The following is a 19,343-nucleotide window of genomic DNA, read 5'->3' as shown; positions in this document are numbered from 1 at the left end:
TCTCCCTTTATTCGAATAAAGTAAAAGGATCCTCTGTCTCCTTTCTGGACATAAACCTCTGGTGTTTGTGGAATAATTTTCCTGACAGAGGGAATGGAGGAATTTTAGGGGACTGGAGTCTCTGATGTGGAGCGGCTGAGGGAGCTGGGCCTGTTTGGTCCGGAGGAGCCCGAGGGGACTCGTCAATGTCCTTCGGTACCTGAGGGCAGGTGTCACAGGATGGAGCCAGGCTCTGCTCCGTGGCGCCAGCAATGGGACAAGAGGCCATGGGCAGAAACGGACGCACAGAAGTTCCACCTGACCATGAGGAAGAACTTTCCTGTGCCGAGACCGGGCGCTAGAACAGATCGCGCACACGGAGTGTGCAGGCACACCCGCCCCTTTTGGACGCGATTCTGTTCCGTGTGTCCCGGGCTGACCCTGCCGGGGCAGGGCGGTGCCCGCAGAGCCCTCAGAGCCCCCAAACCCCGTCCCGCCGTGATCCCATGGATCCCGCTGTGATCCCATGGATCCCGCAGCTCCATGGATCCCGCACTCCCACGGACCCCGCCGCAATCCCAGCCCACAGACCCGCCGGGGGGCGGGGCGCGGCAGGGCGGCCAATGGTGAGCCGCCGTGCCCGTGACGTCACTCCGCCTACATAAGGGCGGCGGGCGCCGGCGCTGCCCCGGCGCTGCCGGGATGCCGCCATGAGGGAGCGGCGGCGCCGCGGCGCCGTGGGGGTCATGGCCGACGGCAACGCCGACTGGATGGGCTCGCTGCCGCCCGCGCTGCGCTCCCTGCCGCTCTCCAACCTCGCCATCCCGGGTAGGGCGGCGGGACGGGCTGTGCGGGGACGGGCGGTGGTGGGGGAGTCGCCTCGGCCGCGGCGTCGCGGCCCCGGTCGCGAAGTGCTGAGGCAGAGGCCGGGGCTGAGGGGAGCCCCTGTCCATTGCAGCAGAGAACGGAGGGCTTAATCTCCCGTAAATACCGGCTCTAACCATTGACCTGCTGCTTTCACTGCTTATAGAAAATGTAGCTGTGACCGCTGGCGGCCCTCATTTGCAGATATTTTAAGCAAGGCAGAAGTGGGGTAGGGAGAAAGGCTGGGTTGCGTTGACCCCATAGCTGGAGGTTTTTCCAGTGGAAATCTGCTGGGATGGGGCTCTGAGCAGCCTGCTCTGGTCAGAAGTGTTCTGCTTGTGTCAGGGGCCTTGGAACTATGGAATCTTCAGGCTCCCGCCCAGACCATTATGTGGTATGTCTTTTATAGCCTGCTTTACAGGTAGATAAATTTATGATGAAAACAACAGATGACCTGAAATTTGTTTAGGCTTATTTTACATCTGTAAAGGGAAAAAAATACTCTTCCTTGCAGATGTCAATAGGGAAGGTTTTAGGGGTGGTTACTATAGGTCTTTCTGATGCTGGATGTTACATTGGTACAGGTTTGGTTTTCATATTAGTGCTTTAGCTTGTCAGTAGAGCTTTGGGTATGTGTTGTGGCATGTATACAGTCTCAAGCCGTGCCTGGGGAGGTTCAGGATGGGCATTTGGAGGAGTTTCTTCACAAAAAGGGTGATTAGACATTGGATGGGGCTGCCCAGGGCGGTGGTGGAGTCACTGTCCCTGGAGGTCTTTAAGGAAAGACTGGATGTAGAGCTCAGTGCCACGGTCCAGCTTAGGTTGGACTCTGATTTCATCAGTGCCTTCCAATCTGATTCTGTATAGCAGACATTCAGAGATTCTTCCTTAATAACTTTTTGTGTCAGAGAGAACATAGCCACTTCTCTACATGCTCAAATGCCCCTGAAGCATGAAGAGAAAGAGCTATGCACCTCCCATGCACAGCTGCTGTGTTACCTGAATCAGAACAGTTAAAATGCCAGGTTTCAATCAAAAATGATGCCCTTTCCTGTCCTGACAGTAGCAAAAACATTTTATGTGACCCTGTTCTATTGGACAGGGAAGCAGGACAGAAAGGAAATTCAGTGTTCATATAAAATTCAAATGCCAGCAGACTTTGGAACTTAAAGACTTCTCTCTTTTAGTGAACTCATACATCAACTTCTTGTTGATGTAGCCACTTAAAGACAGTGAAACCATGCAGAATGTTATGATTTAGATTGTATTAGGTGAAATGCTTCTGTCTCTTGCAAACATCATGCAACCAGTGTTGCAGCAGAGAAACTAAGTAAAAGAGTGGTTGTTTCAGTAATGCCATGGTGCTTTTAAAATGGGCAATGTTGGGGTTTTTTTTCTTAAATGCTTGCAGTATATGTTTATTTGTGATCAAGATTGGTGTATCTCCCCACCACTTTCCTGTAAATTGGTACCTCATTCAACCTGTGAGCAGGCAAAAGATATTTTGGGTAGATTTTTTTTTTTTACTACTATCATTTTAGTCCAGTGTTTTTTGTTTTGTTTTTTTTTTTGCTGAAGTGGGGTTTTGATGTTGTGCTTGGCAGAGCGACCTTTCTGAGAGGCAGGAGGTATTCCTAGCAGTGTGCAATACAGGTTGCAGTTGAGGAATCTTTGCAGATGCTGGGCAGCAATGGAGACCAGTGTTACCTTCAAAAGAGATATTAAAGGTCAAATGAGAAGCGATTTTCTCTGTACTTAATGCCTGTGTGTGCCTATGACAGGAGTGACCTGCTTTTCTCCATCGCAGGATACATTTGTTTTCTCCCCTGGAATGATGGACTCAGTTGTTTTGATTTGGGGAGTTTGTCTCCCCCCCACATTCCTTGTCATCCTTTGTACATAGGAACAGAGGTGGACTCCTTAAAACTTTTTTTAACTTGAAATAAAATCAGCACTCAAAATCATGAAACTGTTGTTGTTTTATACTTTTTGCACTTTGAAGAATTGCAGCATTTAAAGAGTTTTGCCTTTTTTAAGAAAATAACAAAATGATGGAGCTATTTAAAGTGAGAGAATTGGGAATGTACATACAAAAGAAACTTCTTAGATTTAATTTGTTATGTACTACTGTGAGTGTGAAACTCACTTGTATATTGCCCACGATGTCTTCATAGAGTTCTCCTGCTTCCTTTGTTGCAAACGTTTTGCTTTTGGAGCTGCTTGTTTTCACTGGCTTTAGAAAAGGTAGCTGTGGCTTCTGGAGGTCCTTTTAAAGCTACATTATGAATCCATGAGCTATTGAATAATGGTGTGAAACATCTTCCTTGATAGTAGAGAAGGCCATTCTTTCCTCAGGCCTTAGAACCAACTGGGTTGAAGATGGGCTTTCATGAGGTGTATGAGGTGTTTACATGATTATTTAACTCTGCTCAAATTGAAGAGAGAAAAAGTTAAGGCCTTTCTCCAAAGCTTGTGTGTGATCTGTTCCCATGTTTGGGCTTTCCTGTTACTTCTTGGGAGTTGGGAAAAACTCTAGCCAAAAAGCTAAACCAATATAGTCGTATGCAAGGGAAAGAGATGAGGTTTCCTGTGCCATGTCATGAGAGGAGGGATCTTTTGCAATGAAAAATTGCCAAATATCTAAACTAAAATGTCATCAACTTTACAAGCATTCAGTATAGTCAACAAAAATAATGCCCTCAGCAAATGGTGACCTTGTGTGAAAGTCTAGAGGGTTTTCTCTTAATTATAGTAATCCTCTTTGGATGTGGATTAAAAAAGAACCCTTAAACATTTTGATTGTGGATGTGACCCTTGACAGGGTATTGTAATAGTGATTGTTTAATCTCAAGCTTAAAGAATTAAAGAATTTTATGAAACCACAGCTGTGATACTCACTACTTTCCTAGGTCATCCTTTCATCTGCATGTGCTCCTTTTCTTATTTCACCACATAGAAATGGAACACAATCTGGAATGTTCTTACTGATCAGCTTTCAAAGTAAATGAGCTGTTTAAAGAATTAGTTGGAGAGCCTAGTTGTTCCTTGCTTGTACTTGCATCCTAGTAGTTGATAGCACCATGGTATATCCAGTTTGTACTGCTTCATTTGAACTGCTGCAGAAAATTTTAGAAAGGCAAGGATCTTGATTAGCTTGGGCTAGAGTCTGAAGTCTCTGCATCTGAAGGTATGGCACCATTTTCCTGTTTCATCAAACGTTTACATGAATACTTGTGTTAGAACAGGTGAAACACTTTTTCTGTCTCAATCTCCACTGTGGGAGGTCATGATAAGCTCATGCCTTTTGGTTTTAGACAGCAGATGTTCACTGCCAGCTATCAGTGTTTGTTTTTTAGTGTTTCATTAGTCCAGCCTCCAAGGTGCTGGATGAATGTCATGAGGAGAAGAGCAGGCAACTCTGTTTTCCTATGGGTCATGGTAATGATACATTTACTTAATCCTGTCTGGACTGTTCCAGCTTTAAATACGTAAGAACCATGGTATAACAGGTATACTTGGAGTTTTGGATCAATCTGTATCCCTTGATTGCTTCCCAGTTCTGGTCAGGATAGCCAGCTGTGAGTTTTTCCGTGTTGCTAATTTTCTTTGTCTTCCAGAGAAAACATATGATGGCTTAGGTAGGGATCTGTTGCTTGCAGAAGCAGCCAGAAGAGTTATGGGTGCCCTTTTTTTAAATGAAGTAGGTAATAAAAAGTCTCTTCTGTCCCCTACCTTTCCTTCTGTCCCCCTCCAAATACAAATGAATGTGTTCCCCATGCTAATCTGGTGGGAAGGTTTTTGTGGTAATGAAGGTTGAGAGGGATTTTTTTATTTTGAGAAGTGGTTCTTGTCAGAAAAGCTGCTTGCAACAGCTGCTCACAGAGTTGGGCAAGGCCTAGGGTGGGTGCTGGACTGTGTGGGTGTCCCAAGGGAACACAAAGGTAAACCTGGTGTGTCATGGCACTGCAGATGGACAGGAAAGAGCAACAGGTGGAATGGCTGTATGTAGAATTGGTGTTTTCTTTCACATAGTTTAGCTGAAACAAAGGCTATTAGTAAAAACTAAGCTTAGTTGGGTACAATTAATTTGAATATGAACTAAGTTGTTTGATAGGAATCACTGAAGAAGAGAACTAAAAGATGGAAAATTTGGGAGAAGTAACATGTTTTACTTTAGCACTTTGAAGTATGATACTAAGAAAAAATAAACCTTACACCAATAGTTTTCTTCTAGAGGGTAAGATTTCTTTTTTAAAATTTTGAAGTAATGAGGTTTGTGTTGTAGGTCAAACTTGGTGTATCTAAGGCTGATTTGAAATAGTAAGGAAGCTTTTGCCACCAGAAGTCAGTTTTTCAGCCACTGATACACCGAGAGCCAAATGTCACACTCAGCAGGGTGCTCTGCTGCTGTGGAACACGCAGGCTGGACAGGCTGCCTTTCCAGGGAGAGGTGGGACAGCTCTGGCTGTGGTTTCTGGAGGTGTACAGGGCTTCTTCTGTCGTCTAGTAATCCCAGCTGGTGTGTTCTTGCTTCCTCAGAAAGCATGTGGAAGGCTGGCCAGAATCTCATTTCTAAGTCATGCAGAGCATTTGGAATGTGAAGCCATTCCTGTCATCATCAGGTTGGACAACTGCTGAGGAGTTTCCTGTGGGATGCTGGGTTGTAGGTAGCCAGAGCTGACAGAAAAAAAATGGGGTTTTCAGTTCCAGAAACATTTTACAGAGAAAATTATATTGACTTGAATATGGCCAGAGCAAGACCGTATTGGAGACTCAAAGCAGTTGGTAAAGCATCTTCAACTTGACTGTTCACTGATCCCTAAAGAGATGTGTGTCCTTGCTCTTCTAAAATAATAAATCTTTGCTGCTCCAAACTATAGCATAGTCAAGCTGCCTAATTCCTCCCCATGGCACAAACACTCTTGATTTTCTAGCCAACTTTTAATATAATAACTTTCCATAGTTTGTTCATGGCAGTGTCAGTATGACTAGCCCAAAACTTGCCACAGTACAGTGTGCCACTGTTTCTGCCCTTCTCTGAGAAGTTCATCCCAAGAACCCCAGTAAGAAGCCTCCTGATTTTGGTATAAATGATCCTTCCTGGAAAAAAAAGGCTTTGCAAATACAGCTGGTAGGCAGTCTTAACAAGGAGCAGCCCTGCTGGCCAAGCCCATGGTTCAGGTTAAAGAGGGGACAGAAGGCATAGAGGGGTGTTTTCTGTGTTGATAACCTGCTGTGGGTGACTGAGTTGGTGCAGTAGGGTGACTGTCCTCATGTGCCAGGGTCACAAGGAACACCTGGAGGTGGTGGGGCCCTGAGCATCTTCTGTACAGGATGCCATCCTCCCATCCACCAGCTAGCCAACTCTGCTGTCCTGACAGTGCAGCTGTTCCCCAAAAGTCCCATGAGCTGTTTGATATGGAGTTGGCCAAGCAGAACCAAAATGGTTCTGAAAAGAAGCAGCAGCAGTGCTGTCCAGTTGAGAGCTGCTCACTAGGCTCTGACTGGATTGGGTGGTTTTTCTCTTTGCATGACCCTGAGGTGAGCTGCTGAGCTTGCTAATGCTGTGATTTTCTTGTTTATTTGTTCTTGGGCTGGTGTGGGCTGTGGACGTGCGGGCTGAGAGGAGTGGTAGTGACCTTGAGGCTGCATCCTCCTCCCAAGCAGTGTTCCTTTGGAGTTCTAATTAAAAGGATCATTGAATCAGCTGAACTGGCCATCTGTTGGGTTGAAGTTCAAAGGGAAGAAATAAAAGATTAATGTTTTGATTCACCAAGCTTAATTTTCCTTCTCAATTTAGTTTGAATCTACCAATGAATCAAGTGGTAACCACTAGAAGAAAGTATCTGCATAAGTATAGTGATGTTGAGTATAATTTGTCTTTTCAGAAAATCTGCATTTACGAGTTGTTTTATTACCTTCGTAGGCTATTAGATTGTAACAGCAACTCTCAAATATTTTTAGAGAGGCTTTTGAACTATCTGTGCTATTACACTGCTGAGAATATTTGATGGAAGTTGTTCCATCATTCTTAAGTAACCAAGTATTCCTTTTGTGTCCCTCTGTGAGGAACTGATCTGGCAGACACTGGGTGTGTGCAGGAGTTCCCCTAAAAAGCCAGTCTTAGGGCTTCTCTTTTTAGAGAGCTTCTGTCATCTGTTTATCCAAAACCAAATTACTTTTGAAATGCCACAAAATTTTCTTCAGACAGTATACAAAGGTCCTATTTTTTTTTTTTTTTAAACCTGGAAAAATTTTCTTCATGTTACTTACTAAAATCTGTACCCTAGAGAGGGACTTAAGTGTGTCTGGTAAATGAGTCTGGTAAAGCATCTTCAACTTGGCTGTTCACTGATCTCCAAGGAGAGATGTAAATGAGTGTAGAACATGCCAAAGTCTTACTTCAAATGGAGGAAATTAGGCGTAATGTTAACATAAATGGTTGTTGCTTTCCTTCCATGTTGTGAAAGTTTGTTTGCCTGTTTTTCCAGTGGAGTTGCTGAAAGAAGGAAAAGTACCATGTAATAAAAATTTTTCTAGAGCCTTCTCAGAAGAGAATGAACCCTTGGTCCCCTCAGTTCTGAGTGATCACAAAAGAGGAGTTTAGGACTCTAGGCTGAAGGGTTTTTTCCTTTTTGAGCATGTGGATCCAGTCAGGCTTTGAAATGCTGTGTCTTTCTTGCATTCCCATTGCAGACAGCTGAGATTGTTGATAAACAGGAAATCATTGCTAGATGACCTTAAACTTCCATGGCAAACTTCATTGACAACTCCAACCAGTGCCAAAGGATTTCTTCTGTCTGGAAAGAAGAGCAGACTATTCTGTGACATTGTGCCTGACATTTTTAGGTTGTCTTTAAGTTCTTGCATCCCGTTGCGCTGCCTGAAAGGGGCAGTGAGGGAAATCAGGGTGGTTCTTAGAGAGAGGGAGTTTTCCTAAGAGGATTTGATCTGTTCTAGGATTTGTCTTTCTTAATGGGACTGCATTAAGAATGTCTAAAGGATTCTTGTAGGTTTCTTAAAGTATACTCATCTCTATAGTTTTAGATAATTGATAATCAATATGATGTTTCATATTTCTGCCTTAACTCCTTTTGCTGGACAAGTTAGTATGAACTTTATTTGCTTTTCATTAGTGATGAACTTTTAAGATGTTAATCTTCTAATAAGAAAATCTGGATTGTTAATGACCTGAATCCTGAGGACTTCTAGACTTTGAGAGGCACTTTTGCTTATCCTGTTTTTCCCTCGGTTTAGGCACATATAGTTCATCTGGTTTAAAAGAACGCTAGTGGGATGGCCTTGACTTGCTAGCACTTACATCCTGTGTTTTTGGAACTTGGTTTCTGTTCTGCCCATCTTGGCTGTGTAATGCCTGCTGTGCTGTGTTATGTGCAGTGATTTGTAATGGGTGGGGAATGTACTTTGTCTAGTGAGCAAAGCTTGCGCTAAGAAGTTTAGCGTCACAGCAGCTGGGATGATTCTTTGGTCATAAGTGAGCCTGTAATGCTTTTAAGGGACAGGTGGGGTTTTTTTTACCTTGCTCCTTACCTTCACGTTATGTTAAACATCTATTTCTTGCAGTTTTCGTCCTGTTAGTGTTCTGTCCATGTACAGATCACTCCAGCTCCTTCAGATCTGTATAAGCTTACTGACAGCAGACTCCTCTGCCCTAGTTTTCATGTATTGCTTCTTGGTTGGCCAGATATTTGCAGAAAGTGTCTTGAGCTGCTGCTTCTGACTAGTCCACAGCCTTGGAACCAAGAAGGTTTGCAGTATGCTAGGAGACATCCTTGTATCCTAAAAAACCCAAGAGTTTGTCATGTTTTCGAGTGATTGGCAGTTCTATGTTGGAATATCTCTGTGCTTTGCATGCTGTATAGTCAGGTTTAATGTCCCATGAAGGTAAATTTACAAGGGATTGGTGACATTATGCTAATTCCTGTCCTGTGCTGCAACTGTATTTGCAGGAAGTATTATGTGGAAACAAAAGATAATACCAAATGATACAGAATCATAGAATACGGGGAGTTGGAAGGGACCACAGGATCATCAAGTCCAGCTGCTGGCCCTGCATAAGACATTCCCAAGAATCACACCCTGTGCCTGAGAGCATTGTCCAAACAGTCCTTGAACTTGGACAGGCTTGGTGCTGTAACCACTTCCTTATTCCAGTGTTCAGCCACCATAAGGGTGAAGAACCTTTTCCCATGATCCAATGTAAGCCTCAACTTTGTGCTGTTTTCTCAAGTTCTGTCACTGGTCATGAGAATGAAGAGCTATAGATGGTATTTGTTGACATTGGAGGCTTGATAATGTTCTGTTGATTGATGTCATTTGTTTCAGCTCCACCATGGGTTACTTTGACTATTTATAAGTAGCATTACAAATAAACACACCGGGAAGTTAGATTTTGCTGCACATGTGATGATTAAAGGCTGCTGTCTAACAATTAGCACAAGGGCTTCAACAAAATGTCATCCTGAACATTGAAATACAGTCTTTTTAACATATAAATTAAATTGAAAAGTGAGCTTTTCAACATACAATTAACTTGAGGAATTAGTATAAGCAGAAAAAAAAGTATGTTTAAAGATATGAATGAAATTTAGTCTATAGTTGCTATTACTGGGATAAAATTAGGAGGTGTATCCATAGTTTTAAGTCTGGCATCTGGAAGATAACTATGTAATACTGTTCTAATATAACACAGCCTTTGATAGTTAAATATCTGGGCATTTAATGGCATGTCTTTCCTTGAAGATGCCAGTCTTTGTCAGATGAAAGAAATGAAACTGAAATAAAGCTGCCAGCTGATTAGTAGTCCCCTAATTTTTGTCTTTGAATATACAGTCTCTTTCATGATTATTTTAATGGTTGCTGCTTCCTGCTGCACATCTTCACCCAGTTGGAAACAACTGGCAAGTCATCATCATCTCTTCCTTGTATTTCCTGTGCCTGACTTGGTTTTGGGAAGGGCTGGGCACCAGCCTGATGCCATGTCACTAGAGCAGCTCAGTAAGGTTTGCAGTCTGAATGCTGATCTGGTCTCTACAGTAAGTCTGTGTCCTGCACGTGCAGGAGCATGCTTTTGAGGCAGTTCAGGCTGGGGTTCTGGCCTCTCCTTACCTAAAGGACAATGAAGACACAGTTTCTTGGCTTTTTCTCTGCCTTCTGCTTCTCAGTAGGAAGTGGAGGTTTTAAATACCTAGTTTTGTTAGTTGCTTTGTCCACAATCAGCAGGTTTAGGGACTAGCTTTACTGAATAGGGTATTATTTATATTTAAGTCATTAATTGTGTGAAATGTCTTGCTTCAATAATTCTTGAGATTTTTTTTTTTCCCCAAGAAAAGTACTCAGCATAATTTGAGGCAATGCACATTATTTGTGTGGTGGAGAACAACAGATGAAGAAGGATTTTTTTACACATGGAAAAGACTTTACAGTGTATGTTGCTATGAGTGTTTTGTGGTTCCTGCTCTGTCCAGGAACTGCCAGCCTTGCTGCTGTCACTGGGCAGTGTCCAAGTACCTTCACACATCCTTATGTTAGACATGAATTGAGAGTCTGCTTAGCAGATCTTTCACTGGGCTGGTCTGCTGCATTTTGGCAGTGTAGCCTCTGCCCTTTGCCTTGGAAGTTTTACAGATTTGGGTTAGTTTAGGTTTTGCTTTTTCAAAAAGATATCATGCTGTATCACATGTGTCAGCAACCAGCTTGGCTCCTGCCATAGCAGATCGAATGGTGGGACTTTTTATGAGTTTAGGGATAGAGCAAAGGAGAGCAGGGATTATTTTGACATCATGATGCAATCAGCTTAGCATGTTCTTAACCTTGCAGCTAAGCTATATTAAAAGGCAGTGCCTGAGCTGGTAGTATATCACTGTGATCTTAAATTAAAGAAGGACCTAGTGCATGATGTGGGTCTTTATCTTGCTGTTACCCCACAGCCCCACAGTATCCAGTACTGTTGCTGCAGGGTTTCAGTTTGAGTTTTTTTCCTCTTACCAGAGTCAAAACCAGGTTTGGCCTAGATATTGGTGAATGGCCTTTTTAAATGACCAGTAAAGACCTGATGCTGTCTTTGCAGCCTCAGTATTGGTGATAGAATGATCAACATAATTGGTGATGCTCCCCTGCTCTCCTTCGAAGGTGATGTGCTACCAACAGTGAAAAGGAGAATATGTTTTGCAAGTGCTCCAACTCATGTTCTACTTGGTTATTTCTAGGTACACATGTTGACTTTGATGTAGGAGGGAAGCTCCATTTCCTAGGATTTTAGCAGAGCCCTGGGGCAGGAGTTAATAGGCTCTTCTCTAACTATAGAAGTGTGTCACACATAGTTCAGCTTGCTGTTAAGGAGTGCAGTTTTTAAACTATGTGTTGAAAAATTTCCCATATGCTGAATTTTTTTTTTATTTCTATATTGCTTCCTAGTGCTAGGCTATAAAGAGAATTTGGTTTGTGATAGCACAAGGAGAAAATTTGCACTTTGTATCCTTAAAAGCACCTTGTAAGTGACAAACTGCAAGGGAAAGACTTCTATAGCTGTAAAGTGAATGATCAGAATTAGGAAAACAAGTTGTTTTTTGTTCCAGATTTACTTAGACAACTCTAGGGTGACACCAATATATTAGTGGCCAGATAAAATTCTCATTCCTTTGTAAGGCAGATTTATCAGTCTGAGGGAGCATAACGGTGGAGTGACTCCTGTTGGTCTCAAGGTTGCTGCACTGTCTTAGCTAAAATGAAAATATTTCTTATGTCATTATTCTATGATGTTATGCAGTCTTCTTTAGTGACCTAAACAGAAGAAAAAATAAAAATTGATGGAATTGAGAGCTAGGAAAAAACTGAACAAAAACCACAACCAAATGAAAAATTTCTTTGTGCAGAGCTATTAATTCCAAGGTAGGAGGCAAGCCTGTTGTGATTAAAGTCTACTTTCCAAATACTGTAGAAGCTTGAATGACTCATTCTGCTGTTCAGGGAGGTAGGTGAAACTCACATTTCTCTGTAAACTGCAGTTTGAAGCATCATATGGCTTTTGTAATGTCTTCACTACATGTTTGTTCCTGGGTTTTGTTTGGGGTTGCCTGTTTGGAGATGAAGAAAAAAAATCTGGGTGTTGCTCCACAACTGACAGCCACTTTGTGATGTAGTTTACTGGGACAAGTATTAAAAAGCTGCTTAAGCTGGCGTCTTTGGCACTTCTCACTTCTGTCTGGAAAGCCATAACAGAGACCCACATATACAAATGCTGTGAAGAATTAATGGAGAGGTGGTAAAAATTAGTTTTAGTGTTCATTTATAAAGCTTGAAAACTAATGTTCATGCTCCCTGTTCACTGGTTTTGAACTAGTTGAAATCCATGGAAACAGAGTGCATTTAAGGTTATTGAGAAGTGATGTTTAGTTTATGCACAGTCTGTTCTTTCATCTGGATTAAAAATGCTGACAAGATAATCCAATTGAGATCATAATCTTGTTTGTAGCTCTGATCTTGCATCACAGGAAATGCATCAGTGTTCAAGTGAATACTGGTACACAAATAAAAGGTTCAGACAAAGGAGGCTGTGAATGCTTCAAATGTCATCTTGAGATGGAATATGAAAAATTTTAAAGATTTGCAGGGATTTTAAAGAGTTGCAGACTGATATTTCATTGACTCAAACTTTTGTATTGGATTTTTGCTACTTCTCGGGTTTTTTCCCATTTTCTACTGAATTTTCAGTTGGAGAGTTTTTTTAATAAGCAAAAATTTTGTAATGGAGATGCAGTTTCTCTGCCAAGGTACAAACTGTGTTACAGGAGCTTTTTTGGACATGCATTGTTTTGGTAGGGACTGGTGATTTTGATTGTTGATTGTATTTTTTGATGAATTTTCTGTTCACCACACCTTTGGTCACTCAAAACCATGCCAGGTAAAAGACATGTTCATGGACATAACATGAGCTTGGTTTCTATCCACACTCTGACTGGTGGTGTGTGCAGTTGTTCCATCTCCAAGTCCAGCCAGTCATTGCCCACTGTTCAAACTATTAATTGTTTATCTGCCATCTCAGGGCTAAAGTGTGATGTGCAGGTGTAGATCCTTCAGTCCAATAAAGATACTTGGTCCAAGATGTTTTGTGTATAAGAAGGTTACAGTTGGATTTACCAGGTAGAAATAAAGTCTCAGATTCTTAAAATTAATCTGCAGTCTCATCCTAGATCAATCATGTCGCAGGCTCTGGGGAAGCTTATGAGGTTGATTGGTAGCTTACAAAGGAAGGAATGAAGGAAGGTTAGAAGGAAGTTTCCCTTTACCACAGATGTTTGTTTTGTGGTGTTCAGAGAGCATTGAAACTGGGAGCTCGTGCAAGAAAGCAGTTCAAACTGAGAGCCTTATGCTTAACTCTTGTTATACTGTCAGAGAAAAGTCAGGTGTAAATGATAGTCTGAAAGACTCATGTGTGAGCATAACACTTCTGCACCCCTGTCATACATGTAGGACTTTGTTCAGTTTTCAGGGTACATGGTTATATATGTGTTTTGGGAGAGTCACTTTTCCTAAAATTAATTTTTCCTGGCTTTTTTTTCTAGGATCACATGATTCTTTCAGCTACTGGGTTGATGAGAAATCTCCTGTGGGACCAGATCAAGCAACAGCTATCAAACGTTTGGCCAGAATTTCCTTGGTGAGAAAGATCATGAAGAAATGGTCAGTGACTCAAAATTTGACTTTCAAAGAGCAGTTGGAAGGTGGGATCCGCTACTTTGATCTTCGTGTATCTTCCAAACCTGGGGAAGTGGGAAAAGAGACTTACTTCATACATGGCTTGTTTGGCATCAAAGTATGGGATGGGCTGAAGGAGATGAATAGTTTTCTTGAGCAGCACCCTAAGGAAGTAATCTTCTTGGATTTCAATCATTTCTATGCCATGGATGACAGCCATCACCACTTCTTGATCAACAGGATCCGCTCAGCATTTGAATCCAAACTTTGTTGTGTTGAATGTGTAGAATATGTGACGTTACTGTACATGTGGGAGAAGAAACATCAGGTAGGGAAAGGATGTTTGGTGTTTTTCAAACCCAAATGTTAAGGTTTTAAAGAGACAAGCTGGGTGTAGCTCCCACTCACAGGTGTTGGACCAAGGATGCTGCTGCTGGTGCTGAAGTTAAAGCCCACTAGGGCCTCCTCTATGTAGTGTGCTTGTTTCCCTCCATATACATGCAGCTGTCTATCCCCTCATCCATGGTGGGGCCAGTCTGTCCTGCTCCCAAAAACGTTTGTTAAATAAACTATATGTCCTTGGAGCCTTGTGTTCCTCACAAAGAGTTTTCCCTCTGAAAGGGCACACAGTGCAGGCTTGTGTTGCTGAGGATTTAACTGTTGTATTTCTAGCCAATGCAAAGCATACAGTCTTTAGCATGACTAAGGTGAGGACTGAATTTCTTATTTCCTCTGCAGCTATCCTGATCTGCAGAGATGAGGTTAATGCCTCTTCTCTGTGGTAACTGCTCCCATGGGTATACAAAAACTGAGAACAGAAAAGGGTTTCAGCAGCAGCATGTCATTCTTAAACTGGAAATGAGGCTTTGAGGAATTTTTCTGCACTGGTGCTGTCAATGCTAGGATTCAAGATGAATCTCCTGTAAATGTGGGTGTTAGTAAAAACCCTTGTCTTTGTGCTGTAGAGAATCACCTTACAAGGTATAAAATATTAACTTTGGATTTGATGGTTTTGCTGACAGCAGGACTGGCTTCGGTTTCTTGTGCAGCAAGTATGAGCACAATGCCAGTATGTCAGTCATGTGCCAATCAGCCCAGCACACTTTACCCTCTTAGTAGGAGGTATTCAGAAGATGGCAAGACTGCTAAAATCCTTAGCTTCAAGTACAAATATAGTATTTTCTGCCAGTGACAAGTTGCAATGCATTTAAGCCGAGTTCTTTAAATGACAGAGGCAACTTTGTCATTGTAAACCGGTGACCCATAAAGCCTGAAGCAATCCTGTCCTCAAAGCAGAACAAAATTATCTCAATCTCCTTTGGCAGCAGTGCAACAAATAAACTGACACTCATGACTCAAGAGCAAGTTCTTTTTGCTTGGTCCTCTTCACTGCTATGCTAGCTACAGTACTGTACTGTATGAACATAAACCAATGCAGCAGCCTGTTCAAATAAAAATATAGTAGTTTTGATTTTTGCTTTTTTTTTAAATTTTGTGTTGTTTTTCTTTTGTTCTGTTAGGTTCTCATATTTTACCACCACCCTTTGTATCAGGAATATCCCTTCCTGTGGCCAGGTAATAAAATGCCAGCACCATGGGCTAATACAACAAATGTGCACAAACTGCTGCAGTTCCTGGAGACCACACTTGGGGAACGAAGTCGTTATGGGACTTTCCACGTATCTCAAGCAATTCTCACACCTCGAGTGAAAACGATCGCACGGCATCTAATCCGTGGTCTGAAGAACACTCTTGTTCATAGGTAAGGACTTGAGTTTCTCATGTTGAAAGAGGCACTGAGCAAGCAAGAAACTAGGAAATGTTAGCTTAGGCTTGCTGAAAACATGCAATTTTGCTCACTGCTGTTGTTCATGAGAGAGATTTGCAATTATTAAAAATAAAGGATTAGTGCAAGTAATGAAGTAACAAGGGATATATGTCTTCCCTGGTAATTGGAACTTTTTCTGAATGTGATATGATTTTGTAAAATGTAGGATGGATGTGTGACTTCAAACCAATAATTAATTTTAAATTGGCTGAAGTTGAATTTAGGGGGATGAAAAAAGCTTGTGCCACAGGGGAAAATTGCTTATTTCTGGACTTAGTTTTGCATTTGTCCATACAAATATTTCAGTAATGGCTAGAGAAGCAGGGCAGTGCTTTACCTTGATTTTTTTTTTTTTTTTTTTTTTTTTGGGGGGGGGGGGGTGGGCCAGGTTTCCAAAATTAGATTCACCATTTGACTTATACCACTGACCATTGTACAATTAATTCTCCTATATAAGAGGGTTTTGTTTTGATTAGCACAGAGTGCCAGTGGTTTTTAATAGCGTTAACAGCATGACCAGGATAGTTCCATATGATTTATTTTGGAATTATGGAATATATATGGAATTATGACCTTGCTAAAAATTACCAGAACTTAAAAGCCCTCTTGGGTATTAGAAATTCTTTACTGTGAGAGTGGTGAGGCCCTGGTACAGGGTGCCTAGAGAAGTTGTGGATGCCCCGTTCCCTGGAAGTTCAAGGAAGTTCAAGGCCAGGTTGGGTCGGGCTCTGACCAACCTGGTCTAGCAGGAGTCCCTGCAAACAGCAAGCGCTGTTGGACTGCAGTGCGATATTTAAGGTCCTTCCCAACGCAAGCCGTTCGGTGATTCTGTGAGTGAGAAGATCGCAGGTCAGGTATTATCCCGGAGGTTTCAGTCCTGTTCCTTTCCCCCGTTAGTCCGGCACAGCCCGGTCTCGGCACCAGGGGGCGCTGCGGGCCCGCGGCTCCAATCCGGGCGGAATTCCCGGGCCAACACTACCGGAGGATCCTTGCGCTTCCTGGAATGGGAGAGCAGCTCTTCCTCCTGGCTAGATCTGTGCTCTGAGCCACTGTTAGCCTGCCTTCCATCCATCGCGTTCCCCTCATCCTCACCACTGGTTTGCAGCTAAACCGAAAGCTGTAAATAGGCGCTGCTGCTTGCATGATTGTGTGTATTTGTACAAGCTAGCTGTGATATGCAAATCTGTCTTTGCAGTTTTATGTAGATGCCTGCCTTCTTGTATGGAAATTCATAGTTCTTGATAAGTTTTTTTTTTTATTTTCCTGATGCAGTAGGAGTGTGGAGTGGTTTTAAGTTTTTTTGAGTTTACTTTTTTCTCTTCATCATCCTGATAGCTAATTTGTTAGCCTACAGTTTTCTCAAATAATGTGTACATGTTACAGCACTAATCTAAATAATGCTAACATATTTAGCCATTTGTATCTAACTGCTGAAAAGTGTGGTGTTTCATGTTAGAGTGCAAGAAAGCTGGTGCAGACTCCCAGCTTGCACTGTGTCCAAGAAATTACTTGAAGTTTCTCTCCATGGTAGAATTTCTAACTCAGTTTAACTCGGTTCCTGACACACCTCTCCTTTATCTGGTTATAGTGATGTATAGCAGGATGTTCAACCCCTATGGAGCTGACAGCTTCATTCTAGGTTTGGTTTCCCTGACCCCATTGCTCTGAGTGGGTCTGGAGAGAGTTTGGGAGAAATGCAATGCACTGCCTCCAACAACTTATTTGCAGCCCTGAGGCAGAGAAGGGCAAGGGAGCATCATGGGCCAGGTATAGCCTTGCTATGTGTTACACTGGTCTGCTGTGAAATTGAGTGTTTGCCTTGAAAGTGTGCTGGGGGAAAACAAACCACAATGGAGAAAATCGTGGTGCAGTGTTAAATCCTGAAGCACAGACTGCCCAGTGAATATAGAGGGGTTTTGTATGCCTGCCAGTTTGGATTGATGACTGACCAATGTGCCTGTTTGATAGCTAATGACCATGTGCTGTGTTAAGGACTCATCTCATCAGCCAGTTGCATTTAGAGTGACAGCCAGGCTCTTATCACAACTGTGAGATAATATATTTTGTAAACAGCATGTGTTGTGCTTGAAATGAGTAAAGTATGTAGAGAAAAGTGCCTCTTTTAAAGTGTTTAATTTTCTTTATTTCACTTTCCTCAGGAACCTGCCGATGATTTTGAATTGGGTGAAAGCACAGAAGCCTGGTGTTATGGGTGTTAACATAATTACATCAGACTTTGTGGAGCTGGTTGACTTTGCTGCTACAGTTATTGCACTGAACGACCTCCTTTTGGAAGAGGACTGATCTGCGACTTAAATCCTGATTGCTGTGTCCCACTCGTGCTCCTTAGTGGACATCTTTGAACTATGCTAAATGTTTTACTTGTCAAGTGAAACCTGTTGTACTCTCTCTTTATAAAAAGTTTCCTAGAGGGAACGTGGTTAAACATCCATGCAGCCAGGTCCCTTCTCCTGGAGTCATGAGGACCTGAGTGAGCCGAGTGCTGTGTGAGTGCTGCTGGTCTGTCTGTCTGTCTGTGTGTGCCCTGTTTGGCTGAGCTGTGCACACATCTGCTGCCGACAGGGGCTGGCCTCTGGAGCAGATGGAGCCCTTTGTAGTGCACATTTCCCTGGTGACCACCTCCCAGTGCCCCTGTGTGTGCATCCTTCCCCCTTCCCGTGGCCAGGATGGCTGCTGCTCCCATGGCAGAGTGACCAGGCTGGTGGGGTGCCATTGTTCTTGGGCCACCTCTGGCATAGCTGGGCTCAGCTGGAGGCTGCTGCTCTGTTCATTATGCTGTTTCAGACACTACCTCTGACTTACTTGAAGAGACAATACTGCTGTTGTTCAGGGGCAGCTGTTAACATTGTGTTAAATATCCAGATTGTCCTGTGGGTCTGAGAGGTGAAGGCTTGGCACAATCTTTCTTCTGGGCCTCTTTGTTTTACTTTATTACTTCAGTACATTAATTGCAAAGGTGTTTAAGTGTATTTCTTTTGGCATTAATTTGGAGACTATTTTAGTCCTCAGATTTTGAAGTTTATAACTCAAGTCTGAATTCCTGTTTCCTGTGGTATATGGGAAACATTCATTTTGCTGAATTCCTGGACATTTAGGAAACTACAGCATAACCTTTCTCTTTTACCAGTTGGTCACTTGGGGGTTTTTTAATCCAATTTTTTCTGGGAAAAGTCTCTCACCCATGCAGCCCTTCTCTGGAAGGAGGTGAGCAAAGTGTGGGGGCATGCTTGACACTCAGAGATGTGGAGCTGACAGGGACTGCACAAAGTCTAGATATTGGATCACTGTGATTTGTGATGGAACAGTGAATTCTGCAGTCAGACCTGAAAGCTCTGCTTGTAGACAGAGTTTACACACCTATTAAGGGAGAAATTTCTCCAGCCTTCACCTGCTTGTGACCAAGTAAGCAATAATCCCACAAGCACAGGCAGGTGTTAGTACTGTTTCTTTCTTTAATCATACTAGTATTTGTGCTGGTTCACAATGAAATGTGACCATACATATTTGAGTCAATGCAATTATATGTTGGTACTTATCAGCATTTAATTTGTTAGCTGATACTATTCTATGGTCTGACTTATCTTAATTGTTTTTTTTTTTTTTAAAAAAAGCACAAAAGGGACTGATTAGCAGATACTTCCCTGTTCAATCATCTTCCTGAAGCAACTATTGGTGCACTAATTATTCATTGATTATGAATTTGTATTTATCTGTAAAATTATTTATTATAGAAAGATTGTCTTTATATGTATTTAAATCAAAGGAAAAAATTTATCTCCAGATTTGTTATTTATTTTGTTGTTTTGTCCTGTATCTGCCATCGTGGTCTGACAGCTATGAAAAATCCCAACCTTCTTTGTTTGCTTGTCACAACTCAGGAGAAATGTAAAGGTTTGCAACCTTCCATGTGAACCTTGGCCGAGTTCAGAGCAGA

At 42.3% G+C, this 19,343-nt stretch overlaps 1 protein-coding gene across 1 annotated transcript; it reads left to right on the top strand.

Annotated features, from left to right (window-relative positions):
• The first annotated feature begins 627 nt into the window (after positions 1 to 627).
• Positions 628 to 19,004, top strand: PLCXD2 (phosphatidylinositol specific phospholipase C X domain containing 2). The gene is made up of 4 exons (XM_056498367.1): positions 628 to 807; positions 13,428 to 13,888; positions 15,081 to 15,322; positions 17,548 to 19,004. Exons 1-4 carry the CDS (start codon positions 690 to 692, stop codon positions 17,690 to 17,692), a joined length of 966 nt encoding a protein of 321 aa, XP_056354342.1. The 5' UTR covers positions 628 to 689; the 3' UTR covers positions 17,693 to 19,004.
• Positions 19,005 to 19,343: the final 339 nt, after the last annotated feature.

Source organism: Oenanthe melanoleuca, chromosome 1 (genome assembly GCF_029582105.1).
Source record: "Oenanthe melanoleuca isolate GR-GAL-2019-014 chromosome 1, OMel1.0, whole genome shotgun sequence".
Lineage (NCBI taxonomy): Eukaryota > Metazoa > Chordata > Aves > Passeriformes > Muscicapidae > Oenanthe > Oenanthe melanoleuca.
The sequence above is the reverse complement of the archived record's forward strand: the minus strand, read 5'-3'. Positions and strand labels throughout refer to the sequence as shown.

Coding starts and splice junctions, on each gene's coding strand:
- PLCXD2 (XM_056498367.1), top strand. CDS start 690: ATGAGGGAGCGGCGGCGCCGCGGCGCCGTGGGGGTCATGGCCGACGGC. Junction 13,889..15,080: donor TGTGGGAGAAGAAACATCAG/GTAGGGAAAGGA, acceptor TTGTTCTGTTAG/GTTCTCATATTTTACCACCA. Junction 15,323..17,547: donor AAGAACACTCTTGTTCATAG/GTAAGGACTTGA, acceptor CACTTTCCTCAG/GAACCTGCCGATGATTTTGA.